At 45.3% G+C, this 16,673-nt stretch overlaps 1 protein-coding gene across 3 annotated transcripts in view; it reads left to right on the top strand.

Moving 5' to 3' along the window:
- SPECC1 (sperm antigen with calponin homology and coiled-coil domains 1) overlaps positions 1–7,216 on the top strand; it is an 83,813-nt gene extending 76,597 nt beyond the window's left edge. For all 3 annotated transcript variants that reach the window (XM_061363545.1, XM_061363546.1, XM_061363547.1), the window contains 3 exons: positions 416–532; positions 1,397–1,456; positions 2,171–7,216. In XM_061363545.1, the coding sequence (XP_061219529.1) occupies positions 416–532; positions 1,397–1,456; positions 2,171–2,260 (267 nt within the window). In that variant the 3' untranslated portion in view covers positions 2,261–7,216. The remainder of the gene's footprint in view (positions 1–415; positions 533–1,396; positions 1,457–2,170) is intronic.
- The last annotated feature ends 9,457 nt before the right edge of the window (positions 7,217–16,673 follow it).

The following is a 16,673-nucleotide window of genomic DNA, read 5'->3' on the forward strand; positions in this document are numbered from 1 at the left end:
TTATTTAGGGCTTGAGGACTATGTTAGTATTTCATCAGTTTGATACAACTTTTGATAAGGGGATAAATCAAGTCATAATTGTTAATTACATGTTCTCATTAAAGTGTGTTGATGTGTAGTATCAGAAAGACAATGGTGGTCAAAATGCACTGATTCACTGCCTCATTATTCTACAGATCCATCCACTGTGAAAAACATTTAACTCCTTAATAATCCCTTGTCCAAGACTTTGAAACTTGCCATCCTATATGGTATCTTTCTACTTTACTTAAAAAAGAAGGGGAGAATGGAAAATGTAAACCTATGTTCCTTTAATACTCTGAGGTTTTGGTTAATGAGTGCATAAAAGTATTGTTGGGAGATTTTGTTGTTGCTGCATAGCACTGCTCAGAACGGTTCATGTTTTCTCTTACAGAACATTGATATTACCAACTTCAGCAGCAGCTGGAGTGACGGGCTGGCCTTCTGTGCTCTCCTGCACACGTACTTGCCTGCACATATTCCTTACCAGGAGCTCAACAGCCAGGATAAAGTAAGTTTTGTTGTACCTGCTCCTACACAGTTTGTAGAATTCATGGTAAATATCCATTTTGCTGGATATGTAGTGGAGACACAGTGCTGCAAGATCTTGATTGATGCCAAATAAATAGATGAGAGCAACAGTAGGAGCCAAGTGTCATTTGAGAACCTACAGAGCAAACTGACTGAATGAAAAGGGAAAGGAAACCAACAGTGAACTCTCAAAGAGAAATGCAGGGACTGCTAGTTAAAGAGTTAGTGACATGTCACTGGAATTCAGTGAGTGCTGCAGATAAACCTGAAGACAGCATCCCTTTGGAAAGGCTAAGGCATTTCTGGACTCCTGAGTTAACAGCACACTTTAAAAGTGCTGGATCAGTAGGCAGGCAGGCAGATCATTCATTTTGCTCCTTGGACAGCAATGTATTTAAAAGTCTGACCATGTCAGCACATTCCATGTATGTTAAGACCCTCACAGAGAGGAAGAATCTGGATGTACTTCAGACAACTAGTATTACAATAAGAATTGTACTATATACAGGGATGTCGTATATTAATTAGCACCTCTTCAGAAAACTTTCACTCATAATAAAGACAGAACCTTAGTGCCTTTTTCTGCCCAGTTGTAATCAGTTTCACAAGAACCTAATTTGTCCAAAACAGAGGGCTGTAGCTTGGGCAAAAGTAGATGAGCTATTCAAAGACAAAGAACTTTTTTGTGAGTATACCTGACTAATACAAAAAAGTATCTATGTGAAAGTACTGAATCTAGTGATTTTCAAATACACCTGCTTATTTAAACTTACTGATTAACCAGATAAAGGTAGAGTTCAGGAATCACACTTTGATGGTAACCCTTTGAACTTTTGTTTTACAGAAGAGAAACCTGCTGTTAGCATTTCAAGCTGCTGAAAGTGTAGGCATCAAACCCAGCCTGGTGAGTAACCTTCTTTTAGCAAGGGAAGATATACTCCATACACTGTTAAAGAGCCTTTGTTGCCATGTGGCCAGCCAGCTTGCACTGAAAATGTTCATAGTGATAGGGAAGGTAGCGGCACCATCTCTGAAAGTCCATAGCAAGAAGACTAATAGAATTAATATAATTTGAAGGAACTTCTGGAGATCATCTAGTATTGAAATAAGTCTTCCTCTTGGAAGCCAGTTCCAGAAGATTCCTATTTTCATGAGCAGACTAGCCTGTTAAGACAATTTCCTTTTGGTTTAGTGTTTTAAGAGACAGAAGGATAATTAGTGTGTTAAGCTGTTTAAAAAGCCTCTTCCAAAATCAACAATATGATGAAAAGGAAGAGATCAGTTTAATATGAAAGCAAAAATATTTTGGGATCTGTAAGGTAAATAGAGAACCAAACACATTTAAAGAAGCAGCGATTTAAATAAAGAATTGATCTTTGATTGCAGATGGAAAAAAATCTTTTCAGAATGTAAAATGTATATGGCTGTTTAAATACTTTTTTAATGAGCTTCAGAAATGCTCTAGGCCAGTAGTCATTCCCATGGACTTTTATACTGTGTGTGGCTGCAGGTAGCTCTGGAATGGTGGTGGTAGTAGTAGTCAACAACAGTCTCAGCTACTCAAAGGACCTTGTGATGGTGCTTGAGTAAGTTCTGACAATGTGTCTGTCCTGTGCAGGAACTTAGTGAGATGATGTACACAGACCGCCCAGACTGGCAGAGTGTGATGCAGTATGTTGCCCAGATTTACAAGTACTTCGAGACCTGAGACACAGAGCAAGAGGTGGACAGAAATGGGGAAGAGAACAAAGAATGCTACAGATGCACTCGATCACTTTAAAAGTCCACTTGCTCCTCTTCCACAACCAACCTAAGCTCTTAGTTTGAAAGAAAGCTCTTCCATAATTCTGATGACATCTGGGACTACAACCAAATAAATATCCATTGTCTTATCTACGCAAACCAAATTAATCTGTAAGTTTATTCCCATGTGGAAGTTGCAGAGTGTTTTCAAACACGTGGGATTTTCTGAAGAGGATCCCTTGTGCTAAACAATGTTTGCCTCAAACTAGACTCCACCAACAGGAGACCTGCTACAAAATGAAGATCTGAATCAATGTGGACTATACTGGTACTCAAGGGAGGCTGGGAGATTCATGTTAATATGAAAGCTCACAAAAATGCTCTTCTTGCCAAAACGTGCTTAACTCATCCCAAATATATGTTGTTTTCTTGCATCCATGTATTTTATAAAACACCATGACAGATGCACATAAGTGTGTAGAACCTTAACCTCAGTTATTCTCACACACCTGATTCAGTAAGTATACTAGTGTGCTTGTCATAGCTTAGCCAGCAGGCTAATAACAGGGTTATTTGTAACTCAGAAACTGTGTTCTCATCCATCACCAGTTAAAGAACTCTAAAAGAATCCTGTGAGGTGCCGAGACTTCATTTCAGATCAAACAGAAGTAATTTCTGAGGGAAAAATAGGTTTATTGCTACAACTTTGTTACTTGATTACTATGGGAAGCCAGAGCTTGTTTTCCCAGCTGACTGTGCAGGCACAGTTATCCTAGGAATATTGCAAATGCAATTTGCTAGCTTTAGTCTGCAAGGTGCCAGTAATCAGGTGATGACTAAGCAATACAGTAACATCTCAGTAGTATATATCTGTGTGGATTGAGTGGAGTAACTTCTTTCTTCTGTGTTGATCCTGTATAATCAGCACAGATGTGTAATTGCTGTGTAGAGGCATGACTCCTGAGGCATCCTGTGCTCTGTCCATTAAAATATGGTCCACAGGGCACTGTTAAATACTTGGAAGTGACGTTACCCTGTAAAGGAACACAGCAATACATTAGTACTGATGGAAGTTGCAACTTCACAAGTTACAAAGATTGTAACTGGAACCCCTCTGTGTGTCATGGAAATCTTTAAGGCGCCAGAGAATAGCTTTCCAGCTCAACGATACTGTTAGAAAATGTCTGAAAGATACTGTTTAATTTCCATTTTACCATTTCTCTTATTTCATCTCGTGAAGTTAAATTTTCTGTTGGACTCCAAGGGTAGCAGGATCAAAGAGGCTGCTTGATTTGTTCTCAGAGCAGGTCTTGGAGAGTGGGCTTTGCACAGGACCTCATAGGAGCCGGTCTCACTGGTTTAGATAATGCTGGTAGAAGAAAGTTGTTTAGTTAGCATGTTTAACCCTGTGACCAGACTTGATGCTTTGTGGATGGTAATTATAGAGAGCTAGGGATAATTCCTCTCTTGCAAAAGAAGTAATAGTGCATGCTCACTGCTCTTAACTCCTGAAAAAAAGGCTCATGAAATAGAAACAAATGATTTCACAGAAAAAACTTGGTTTCAGGTTTTCTGGGGCTTTCTTTACAGGCAGCTGATCTCAGCCTCTGGCTTCCCCACAGTGCTCTGTTGTTTGTTTTTCTTAGTACTATTTAATTAGTAAACAAGCTATTTCACACTTTGGCTTTCTCACAGCAAAATACAGGATTAAGGGATAGGTGATAGTACTGAACAGAAATGAAGCTGGAGGAATGCGAGGGGAAAAGCATCACTTGCTCTTAGTTTTAGTCTGACATTTATTCTAATTCATTACCCCCAGGAAAGTCTGATTCCAATCTTTTGAGAGTCTGTGTGATAAAAAAGGACAGTGGCAAGCACTTACGGTGCCCTTGCACTCTTTGTGTCATCCTATACTGTGAGAAAGCAGTTGTAAATGCTGGCCAGAATTATTTCTTTGCAAGAGAATGCTTTCTAGATTGAATTAGCTCTCCAGTATTTTTAAGCGTACACTCAGCCATCCCTAGAGAACATAGGATGAGTTGCTCTAAGTGTTCCCAGATACAAGTCTCCTGTTATGTGATAAGATGGAAGAGAAAAATAGCTGCTAAGCAGAGTTCATTTCGGAAGACAGTTACACTGCAGAACTCCGCTGCCTTGTGGCTGCAGCAGCTCTTGTCCCTTGAGGTATCCATTGGCAGAGATCCCAATTCTGTCCAACAGGCTGTGGTTCAAAGCATAGTGAAGTCAACACAGAAAATTCCATATTCCTCAGTGGGCTTTGGATTGGGCACTTGCAGGGATGAGAAAACTGTTTTAATTCCCAGTGCCTGGTAAACATTTCAAAGTCAGAGGGTTCCACTGGATCCAAAAAGGAAAGATAATCTTAACCCTCTACTCACAGGGGGCGTGTGCTCCGTGTGACGGTCAGATGTATGCTCAATGCATGTGCTGTCTGATGTGTCAGCATCACTTGCTTCCAGCACTGTTCTGACATTTATTCTAATCTGGTTCTCCAAGACTCTAACCATTTTTGATTGAGCAACTTTTTGGGCTTTTCCCCAAACGATTTTTGCAAAGTAATGTTCCTGTCATCTCTTTGCAGCTTATTGTTGTGTCCCCATCAGCACAGACCAAACACTAATTCTACCCAATTCTAATGGTATATTCTTAACATTTCTGTTATTTACTTATTTAGGAGTTAGAACAAGGAGCCATCTGTCAGTAGGAAATGATAACCAGTTTCACTGTTTGCTGAGTGTTACTTTCCAGTCCTCAAACCTGCAAAACTCCTCATTTGGAAAAGGTGATACTTTGAGACTGAGAGATGGTCTTCAAGGTTATTCTTTGAGATTGAGAATGTTGTCTATTTGTTCGTTTAACTGTTAACAGTATTGTGTGTTTTTCTTCTTCCTTTTGAACCTTGCATAGTTACATTTCTAGATATGGATTTTCAGAAATCATTGTTTTGCTTCATGCTGCCCTAAAATTTGAATATGAATTAAAATTTGTTCCACCCAAGATGCTGCAGACCTGAAAATCTACAGGCCCTGTGAGACATCTCAAATTTGAACTGTAAAATTGAAGTTCTAGCTGCCTTCATAATTAGAGAGTTTGTTGAGTAAGTTAAGCTAGAGGATATAGGGATAATCATCATAGGAGTTCTGAGAATGCTCTGAAAATGTCCTAAAATGGATGGTGCAATGTGTTGTATCAGTAACAATTTGCCTAAGTCCTTTTGGACTCTGCCTGTTTGGAGTAATGGATCTTTCCTTGATGCAGGCAGATGAAATCTTTTCACTGTGTCACCGTATGCTCCCTAAATGTACAGTCACTCTTCAACATACCTGCACATGCTTGAGAGTTCTTGGGTAGTCTGTTGGACTACAAGAAACCAAATAGCTGATTTTGGACAAGCACGTGAGAAGAATGGTTAGGATGGGGATTTCAGTGAAGTTCCATGGAGGGATATTGCATTGTGTGACTGTTGTACCATAGCTGCTAGAGAGGAAAGGAGAGTGAAGTGCAGAAAGTATACAGTGTGGCTCCCAGAGCTGGTGGGTCATAGAAGGTACAAGTCATTCCATGGCTTGGGAAGGTACAGAGGTGTTGAGAAGCGAGCTCAGAGCCAGCCCTCTGAGAAGGTTTTCTAGAAAGGCTGATGAGCTGTTTCTGAAAGTACACAAGGGAACTGAATGATGGAGTGGAGTCCAGTGTGTGAGGAGAGGGGCATACATGGGACATGGACCTGGGCTTTTGTGGACAGCAAAGGACATCAGCTTGAGAGCCCTTACTGTCACCTGGAGTGACATTTCTCCTAAGAGTGCATCCTGGGGTGGATCTAGGAAGACGAAGAGGGAAGAGAGCACAGAGCTTGCTGCCTTTGCCAGGTTCTCCTTCCTGTGCCTGTGACAGCCATGGAAATGCAAAGGAGACAAAGATTCCTGGTCCTTCCTGTGCTGCAGCAAGGCACTGTGCTAGGCAGAGTGGTTTTTGATTTATGCACGTTCTCCTGTTTCCTCTCGGTGAGACACATTCTCTTTGAACTTTGGCAGGTTTTCTTTTTGTGTTCTGAAGTTGCTTTTACAGTTTTACTCTGATTATCTTGTTTTGTATCTGCAACCAGCACAAGTTTTACGTCCAGACCAAATAAGTGCACCCTGGCAGAGTGATTTGGTCTTCCCTGTTTGATTCCTGACCTGGAACTCTTCCAGATCTGCCTTTTTGCATCACTGACTTTCTCTCTTCCTTGGCAATCAAGTGTGAGCATTGGCTCACTGGTTGGTTTGTACCTCCCTCATCTTTCTGCGCCTTTGGTACCAGGTCTTCCAGCAGGGAGCATCTGACGGGGCAGCTGTGTGCAAAGTTGTGCTTCATGTAGCTGAGAAAAGGTAGGGTCTGTATGGGATGAGATTGTACATTTTCCTGTCAGAAGAGGGCTTTTCCTAAAAAGACTCAGGGCACTGAGCATTAAAGCATTTTTAAACCCAGCAATAACTTGTACTATGCTAGACTGTATTGGTTTTTACCGACTCCAGTGCCATTTAGACTAGCTCACCGATATGGTGCAGAATCAAGCTTATAACTGCCTGCAGTTACCAGGTTTCTCAGCTGATGGTCTCTACATTTCTGACTTGCACATGTGCCAAGTTCCACTGGGCAGTGCTGGACACAATGTTTTTTTATTGATTGTGGGTCCAGACTTGAGTTTGTCATCTGGGATAATCACCTCTAACAAGTCTTCTAGCTTTCTCTGTTGGGTACAGATGTTACATCATAATCTAATTTATACAAAGAGCACATTAGAATGTATATACTAGGCATTGCCAGATTTGGGCATGCTGATATTTAAAGATTAACATTATTAAAATGTACGATGCAAAAATCTGTGTAATATTTCTAATAAATCTTTTTCTGTTTCTGATATTTGTTGTAATGTCTCAAATCTCTGCACACAAACCAACCAGGTACCCCTGCAGTCTACTAGGCAGCAGGACTCCCAGGAGAGACTAAAAGATGCCCAAGATCCATTGATTCTCCTCCACTGATAGCAAAGAAAATTTGGTCAGAATTGTCTTTTCATAAATACATCAAATTCCATGTTTTTAAAGTAATTTAGATGCATTTGGATGCCTTCCTCTGAAATTGTCTTGAGATTGTCTTGGGGATAAAGGAGTGTGAGAGATCTGCCAGTTTCTGAAACAGAGTATTGAAGAGACAGTAGGCAATCATCCTAGTGCAAAGGTAAGGAAAGAACATGGAAGAGAGCAATGTGTCTGCATTGGGAGCTCTTAAGTGACTAGAGGCTTAAGAAAGACGTGGCCAAAAAGTGGAAGTAAGGACTCGTGGTTGGAGTAAGTATAAAATTAAGGGTTTTATTTGCATAATCCGAACTACTTTGCCTCTCCCCACATAAGCATCATGTTTCAGTGCTGGATTGTTAATGCTGGGCTCATCCTTTCTTGTGGCGGTGTCTCAGGCAGAGCAGTGTTGTTTCAATGGCTTGTCTGATCCGGGTAGCTTTATCTCCTGGCCAGAGTGTGACCACATGAAACAGCAAACTAGGCTTCCTCCTTCCATCCAGCTGCCGCTGCACTGTATTTTGCAGGTTTGCTGTCCCTCACTTAGGCTGGACTCAGTATTTGCACCTCAGTTGTCTTCTGCAAAGGAATTCTCAGAAGCAGCCCTGTCTTGCTGTCTGGAAATCCCACCATCACTGGCAATGCAGGCTCCTGTTGTGTTTGAAGAGCAGGACTATGAACACTCAAGTTCATCAGTTTTATGTTCTTGGAATAAGGCAGTTTATGTCCGCCTGTCTAAATTCCCAATTCTTTGTGCATTTATTTTCTCTGTCCTTTGGTCTGTCCTTTTTTGGCTAGAAAACCTCTGCAGCAAGAGCTGTACTTGCTAGGAGTTTATACAGCCTCCAGCCACAAACTAGAGTTAATACACAATGTTATAATAGAGCTAATTAATCAGAGCAGATTGATTTTGTACTGTTGCTTAGTTGTAATGGGGTGAAATCCTGGATGTTTTGCCTTGCTCAGGGAAGCTGTGATTTATCTGCATTCCCCCTGCATTTGTAACACAAGTAGAAATTATCATGTAACGTGAGCTGGTGACAGGGTGGCATTCAAAGCTGTGTGTCACCAGCTGCCTCATTTCCATCTCCCTGTGACCCAGCCAGGTCTTGGCTCAGGTGTAAAGCTGGTAATTCCTGTCAGCATGTTGCAGTAGCTGCAATAAGGGTGCGGGTTAGGGTTATTTTTCCATCAATCAAGCTGTGCAGGATGCGTGTAGGGCATTCTTCAAGTCTGGTAGCACCCAAGTTTTCTGATGGGGATAGATTCTTGAGTCCTGGGATGGGGAAAGGCAAAAACCCTTTCTACCTTACAGATCTATGACCAAAGATCAAGCGTGTTGAGTCTCGGTCCCATTCCCTGTCTATAAAGAGATCTGAATCTGACAATGCTGTCAGAGTTATTCTGTTCTTTGTACAGCATGGAGATACCAGTGGGTAGCAAGATACCTGTCAATGCAGCTGCTTTAGTTTGTGTTTGCTTTGCTTTTAAACAAATGATCAAACAAGATAGCTCTGTCTCTTTAAAACCCTGTCCCCGTAATCCTTCCTCCAACACAAAGCTCTGCTATCACAAACCGAGCCTTAAAGTGTCAGCCATACAACTGCTCATAAAGAATATTTGTGTTCAAATGGATCCACTGCTCCTCTGCCTGACTTCAGCAGATTACCTGAGCTGTGCCAGTGCCCCTGCAGTGGTGAGCACATGCTGGGGAGCCAGCAAAAAGTAACAGCACAGCAATCGGGATCGATGCTTGGAAAGGATGTAAGACAGCTCTTGTCTTCATCAGAATTTGCTGTGTTGGCCATTTTCAGCTGTATTAATGTCTGTGAATTCCCTCGTTATCTTACAGAGAATAGAACCTGCTTAGGAACAATTGATTCTGAGGACCTGCTGTCTCTCACCACCAGACTTGGGCTTTCTGTTACTGAAGTAAGCTGTCAGCTGCTTACAGGCTCTGCTGCCTCGATGCTTTTCAGAACACACTCCAGATGCTTTGGTTTATTCCTTGGGAAGAGCTGGGTTCTCTGTGGAGGTGTCAGTGTGTAATACATGTGGATATGTTCACACATGGTTCAGTGGAGGCTGGTATTTACCCAGGATTATTTGTGCTGGTCATAGACGGGGTGAGATGCCCAGGTTCAGAACTGCTTTGCTGCTTAGTACACTGTGATTGCCAAGTGTCTCCTAATGCATGAAGAACGTAGACTGGGGTGGAAAGACTAATTCCCTTCCTGACTGGTGCATGTTCTTCTCCAGATGGAGAGGGTTTTATTTGTTCTTCCATTTGAGATGGAGAGGGTTTTGTTTGTATCAGCACAGTGCCTCTGACCCCAGCATGAACCAGGACCTGTCTGTGAACACACCAGCTCTAAGCGTGGATTCAGCATTTTGAGGTTCATATTCATATGGCAGAGACAAATGAAAGCAAAGTGCCATGACCTGATCTATCTTTGAAGCTGAAGACAAGGCAGATAGTGTAGTCTAAAGTTTAAAGCCCAGAATGAGCATTAGGAGCCTTGCATTCTCAAAAAAGAGATCTTCCATGGGAATTGAGGCAGGTGTGCTAGTCATAATAAGCCATAAGCAATACCAGTAGAATAAAAGTCTTCCAGATGGAGACTCAATAGGCTGTAAAGGTCAGAACCAGATGGATGAAGTCTCAGAGGCATAGCTTTTCAGAATCTGATACTGGAAAACTATAGGCAGCAACTCTGGGAAGCAGGACCCCGAAGTAAATGTCACCCAGAAAAGATGGCAGTCAGATTACAGGGGCAATCAGTTGTTTTTTATTGAGCATAGCAGGAAGAAAATGAAAGCTGTAAAAGGCCAATGTGGGTAAACATTATTCACGTATCTAGAATGTGAACTGCTGTCCCTTCTTAAGTACATAGCAATGACCGAGGCTTTATCCTTACCCAAACACACATAGAATCATAGAATAGCTAGGGTTGGAAAGGACCTTAAGATCATCAAGTTCCAACCCCCTGCCACAGGCAGGGACATCATGAGTTTAAGCTGGTTAAAGAGAAAGTAACAAGATTAAGAGAATTAACACGGGAGCAAGTGATTTTTCTTACCTGCTGCACCCAGGCATTTGCACCCCCTCTGTGCAAAGCCCCGTTTTACCACTCCTCTTGGCTTCAAGAAAGAAAGAGTATGCAGTGGTTGAAACCCCTCTTCCACCTTCATGTGCTGTACTTCTTGCCTTAAGCAGCTCATCCTTTCTCTCTCACTGCTCCCACACTCCAGTCAAGGAAGCAAACCTCAGGTTAGTGATTCAGCAGCAACGTACCCAACATTCTCCCAACAGGATCAAGCTCCTGGGAAGCAAGGCGACAACCGTGGCTCTGCTTGGCTTTTTCGGCTATAAACTGTCTGTTATTCTCCTTGCCAAAATGAAAAGCACAACCAGGGCAGTCACAGGGAAGGCGGTGAGCGTGGCCTCTTGCGTATTTGTAATGGAGCTACAGTATTCAGTTCAGACATCCCAACCTGTCTGAATAGCACAGCAATAACGATAATACATGCACAGCTCTGCCCTTGAGAGCAATTGTACTGTCAAGGCCCTGGAGAGCCATTCAGGGAAGGGAGAGTTCAGTCTGAAGCTTGCAAAGGGGCTAATAATATTAATAATACATAATATACCAGGGGATAGTGTGGGCCAGGTTCTTCCCCTTCAGCTGTGATTCAGACATTGCGTTCATAGTGACTAGGAGGACTTCTGGTCTTGCAAGGATGGAAACCACACTGACCAAGTTTCTGGGTTTCAACAGTATTTACCCCTAGGTTTACACAGCACTTTTGCCAATAGTTCTGGAAACAAAACAGGCAAATCTTTGCAACAGAGCAATAGAACAGAGGCTGTGTAATAATGATCCTGGGGTTCAAACAGGTTTGGAATGCAAACTGAGCTGTTGCTTGCAGCTGAGTGTGGAGCCGGATGGGACAGGAAGGCTCATCCCTCCTCTGCACTGGCTGATTGGAATTCTGCAGTGTACCCTGCGGTATTCCCTTTGCCACAGCCACGCTGCCCTCTAACCCCTGAGTGACCTGCGTGGATAAGATATTTTACAAATCTTGGTTCTATCTTGCACAAAGAGGCTGAAGGATTTTACTTAAATCTATGGTTTGAGCAGAGTCCCGCACTCAGAGCAGTTGCGTTGCACCAGGTCAACTCTTCTCATTGCATTCATTCGCAGCTCCAAATGTCACATTTCTGCATAAAGCAGAATGGCTTTAAAGCCTTGGGAGAAGGGAACATGTCCCTGCCCTGTCAGGGTTTGGCAAGCAGCGGAATCGCTTCTTAGTGCTGCTGTAACGTGTTGGTTGGGAGCGAAGCTCCGGTCAGGTTGCGGAGCAGGCACTTAGCGAGTTTGTTTTCTTAGGGGCATGGAGCTGTGAAGGCGCCTGAGAAGCAGCTCCAGCTGTGAATGAAGCAATCCCGGGGTGTTTGATGTTTGAAATGCAGGCACATCACCGCCTGTCAGGCTTCACCCTGGGCTTTCCACTACTGACATTGGCCTGGAAACATAACGATGATTCCTATCGATTTCTCTCCAAATGGGCTGTACCGTGTGCACCAGCACAAACGGGACAACCGGCCCCAGTACGTGCTGGGGTACCCAGTATGTGCTGGAGTACAGGCTCACCCTGTGCGGGTGAGGCCTCACAACCAGGGCTCAGGGCATCACTCATCCCTGGCTTGAGCTGCAGGTTTCATTTGAAATGAGTGCTGGAAGAGGTACTTGGCTGTTCATCATAGAAGGTGGTTGGTAAATAAAATCAAACCCTGAGATCACTTAAAACTGTCTGCAAACTGGTATCCTCATTCCCGGCCTCCGCCCAGCCAAAACCCTTCCTTTTGAATTACACCGCTCTTCAGAGCTCGTTTTGTTGAGTCTTGTGGTGACTTTGTGGGTTTTAATGAAAGGTGTAACCCGCGGTGCACAAAGAATTCACGCACCTGCGTGGTTACAAGTTGCGCTCTTGCAGGTAATTTAAGCACCAGGTTTAAATTCCAGGGTAACAGACATTCATTATCTGGCAGTGACACTGGAGAGCCAGGAAAACCCAGGATCGTTGATCTGCTGTTTATGGTTTACCTGAACTTTCCTGCTCTGTTTCCCAAGGATGGAATGGAAGCTCCAGTCTGGAAATAAGTTTCCTCTGGAATTTCACTCTCCGCTTTCCCAGTCTCTTCCAGATAAACAGCTACAGCGATACAGCAGCAAACCTCACCTTTGGCCGTTCACCTCCACCACTGTTTACTTCAGAGCTCACCTGGAATCTTTGCCTGGCTGATGCTCAGCACAGCAATGCAGCAATAAATACCCAGGCAGAGCCGAGGGCTTGCTTCACCCGCCTGCACACCACCTTAGCCTCAAAACCACGTTCCCTTCACCTCGCTTGCGTAGACAGTGTGCAGCTCAGCCCGTCCTTGGCAGTACCACTTTGAAGAGGGCTTTTGTACCTGCTCTATGGTTTAGAGGTTATATCGTGTCTTGGGAATCCTTTCTTAGAGTCAGGTTCAGGGCAAGCTATGTCTTGTCCTGCAAAACAACGCAGAAGTGCTAGTGAAGACTTGAGTGCTAATGGGGATTTGGTTCACGCTGCCCTGCGAGGCTCATGGCTCCTATTGAGCAAGTTGTAGCTGAGCGTTGCTGCCCTCGCAGTTGGGTATGGCTGTTTTAGAGACATGAGCTGGTTCTTCAAGCAGCTCCTCATGTCCACCTTGCAAATCCCTACCATCAGCACTGGCACCAGTCATTCCATGAGCAGACAGCCCTTGCAGAGGAGATAGGCACTGAAAAGAGGTTTGAAATGCGTCTCCTGGAGAGACATGTGTGGAGGCTTGTGCTAAGGTGTACTGCCAAGGTCTGCAGGAAGAGAGAACCTCTGTGGACACAGAAAGGCACATGCCATGGCTCAGGACTGTGCCACAGCGTGAACTCCAAACCAGGGCTTGTGCAGAAAGCTGCGGGGACTGCCTCGGTCTCTCCTGATTTCTCGGTCTCTCCTCTCTACGGGAAGGTTTTGGGATGGAGCAGCCTCTTCATGGAATGGGTGGCTAGCAGCTGCTTTGCTTGTAGAAGCCTCCAGGTGCTGGGCTGATGTCCCCTACCACCCAAGAGCCAGTTCTACTCACTCCCGCAGCTCTCATGGGTGGATGAAGGGTTGCCAGAGTCAGTGTGGTGGATGAACTTTCTGTCTGGCATCCACCTTCCTTTCCCTTCCCTGTTTTTGATATCCAGAAGGTGTCTGTGTCCCTTTGAAGCAGACACACTCCCACTTCAGCCCTTGTTACTCCTTAACTCTGTGTTGTCTCAGGAGTGTCTGAGACGGCAAATCTGGCTGCAGGACAAGCAAGAGCATCTCGGCTGTCACTGACTGGGGCTTTACCTTGTGCTTAGGGACCTGCCCCTGTGGGCTGCCTGGGTGTGCATTGGGTGTGCATGGAGATACGTGTGCTGGTGGGGCTCTCACCTGCCCTTTGTGGCTGGGCCAAGGGAACTGGAGGTGTCAAGCCAGAGGTTGCGAGGGAAGTCCTCAGTGAAGCCCGAGGCTGCGCAGAGGCCTCGTACAAAAGAGATCACAGAGGGCTGCAGGAAGCGCAGGGCCTCCGAAGCGGCAGCTCTGCTCCCTGGGGACAGCAGCGACAGAAGGAACAGCACGTACGAGGTCGGTGGGCTCCTGCCAAGCCCCGGAGCCGCCGCACCAGGGTGCTGATCCTGCCTCCCACTGCATCGCCATTCATAACGTGGGATCTGTTTAAATCAGCTTCCCTCGGAACAAAAGAGCCAGATTAGTTCTTACACTTGAAAGAAGCAGGTTGGGGCTGGTGCCGTTTCCTACATGAGCGCTGAGAGGCAAATCCCCAGAGTAAAATAGAATCCAGGAAAATAATAGTAATGGTGATTCATTTGTGTCTCACATCTTCACATCCAGCGGCGCGCCAGTGACCTGTTGCCATGTTACTATTGCTCTCTGTTCTTGAATGGATCCCACAAGCTTTGGGCTATATTTACCTTCCCACTCGTGTGACTTCCTTGCTCCTTTACAGACTCCGGTACATAAATACGGACATTATCACCTACGGACTCCCCATCCTCAGAGCCTCAGGAACTGCAGTTTCACAACGCCTGATCAGATGATTACTTTACAAGGCCAGCACATTCGGTTGGTATTTAATGGCAGGGTGCACAATGCCATGTATTTTAAAACAAGGCTCGAAGAATGCAGCTGGAGGGCAGTGTCAGTATCTCCAGATGGGAATGGGCTCATCCTCCTCCTGCTGCCAGCAGGATTTAACCACGTTTGGTACAACAGAGCTGAGCACGCTTGTCCTTGGCTCCACTTGCAGCCAAGTTGTATTCAGAAGAAGTTCAGTTGCATCGGTTAGCGCCAGAATAAACCACTGGACCTTGGCAAAGCCTTTGCTGCTTTGGAGAGCCATGAATCTCTGTGTAATGCAGAATCCATAACACCCACAGTGCCTCACTACCTGTCTCACAGAGAGACTTACCCAGAACAACCCAGTCATCAGAATGAAATACTGGATCCTCTATGTCTGACTTGATAAACCGCTCTGTCCCTTTGCTCAGGCTGTAAACCCTACGCTCATGATCACAAAAGCAGATCCGTTTCTTATAAAACGCATCCACTGTTTGTGTGTATCCACCAAAGTTAATTCCCGCTTCACCCAAGTGCTATAAAGCCGCCGAAGGCTTCTGTTGGCACATGTTTTAGAGCTAGGAAAACAATGTGTGTAAAAACCCTGATGTAAATCCATTGCTTTGGGGGAAAAAATGCTTTTCCATGCTAGTTTACCATCGTTTACATGATTATAACAGGCTCTGCACAAGGGAAGCTACACTCATCCTGAAAGAATAAATAAACCAAACCAGTGGAGGCAAGTTGAGGATTGAGGCAGTGCTGAGGATGATGGAGCAGCCTCACATGGGGGCTGTGTACCAGCAGCCCGAGCCCTCCTCAAAACTCTGTTTGAATCTCAGGAGTTATGTGCCCATCTGTTAGTGCTGTTGTGAGACTCCCACCTTTCTTTGTGCAGGCAAAGTGCTTGGAGGATGGAAGGGTGAAGGTGTTAGGTGGGAGGGCAAGGGGCAGGAATGTTCCCTGAGTGCAGATCCTTTTGTCTAAAAGGAACAAAGGGAACCTTGCTCGAAATCCCCATGGAATTAAATACACCACAGTCAGGGCTTTCCTTCAGCATCCAAGTCATCCTTCACCTTCCTGCTCCAAGGATGTTCAACTTCCAAAATAAACAATAGCTTCATTCCATACAAATTAGGAGTTCCCCTTCCTATCACTCTGATCCAAAGCATTGTTAGTGAGAGTGTCACCATTTACACCATGTCCATAGGGATCATTTTGATCCGTTTTTCCCTTGTGGTTTTGCTCTGCTTTAACTTTGGATCCCCAGAAAGCTTTCCCTGCTGCAGGATTTAATTTCCAACTTAGTTTTGTATTTTAAGAAGCCATTTCTTTGACTTTATTTGCTGCATGAAGGTTCGTTTTGCTTTAAATGTTCTGAGTTTTTCCTAGTTTCAGTCCTGGGTTTTCAGTGCTGCTGGATGCTATGAAACCAGAATTAGGTTCAGTCTCCGATCTGGTTGCGTTTTGATGGCGAGCACAACGCCACGCATGAAAGCTGCACTGGAAAGGTAAGTAGTTATGAAACTATATTTATCTTCACATCCTTTGCTGCTTCTAAGTGCAGACAACCCCTGCCGTTGCTGATTGCGTTAGGTCTTCGTTTTTTCCAAGCTCCTCGCCTGCAGCCCTGTGAGTGACAGCGTTTGCTAACCCGCGGTATTTTGCCATTTCCTTACACCGGGGCTGTCGCGTTGGTGACAACCCGGCCGCGGGCACGGGGCTTTTTGTGAAATCTCTTTGCTCTTCCCTTGCTCCTGGGGACTTTTCCCCGTGGGGGACCCACGGCAACTGAGCGGGGGGGTAGGCGGGGGGCTCGGAGCAACTTTTGGTCCTCGTTTGGCTGAGCCCAGCGCCCCGGGGCTGGATCACCGGGGGCCGTGCAGGGGCCGGGGCAGTCCCGGGGCCGGGCGGTGCGGAGGTGCCGTCCCGGGGCCCGCCGGTTCCCGGCCAATCGGCTCAGCGCCGCGCTCTCCCCGCCCCGCTCGCCCCATGTGCAGAAATAGCCCCGCCGCGGCCGGCAGCGGCTTTCTGCGGGGAGCGGGCGGGCGGGCGGCAGCGGAGCATCCCCGGGCGGAGCAGCGGCGTCGTCCGGTCCCGTCCCGTCCGGTCCCGTCCCGAGGTGCC

Source organism: Neopsephotus bourkii, unplaced genomic scaffold (assembly GCF_033783945.1).
Source record: "Neopsephotus bourkii isolate Nb327-2 ecotype Australia unplaced genomic scaffold, CSIRO-AGI_Nbou_v1 NB_1154, whole genome shotgun sequence".
Lineage (NCBI taxonomy): Eukaryota > Metazoa > Chordata > Aves > Psittaciformes > Psittacidae > Neopsephotus > Neopsephotus bourkii.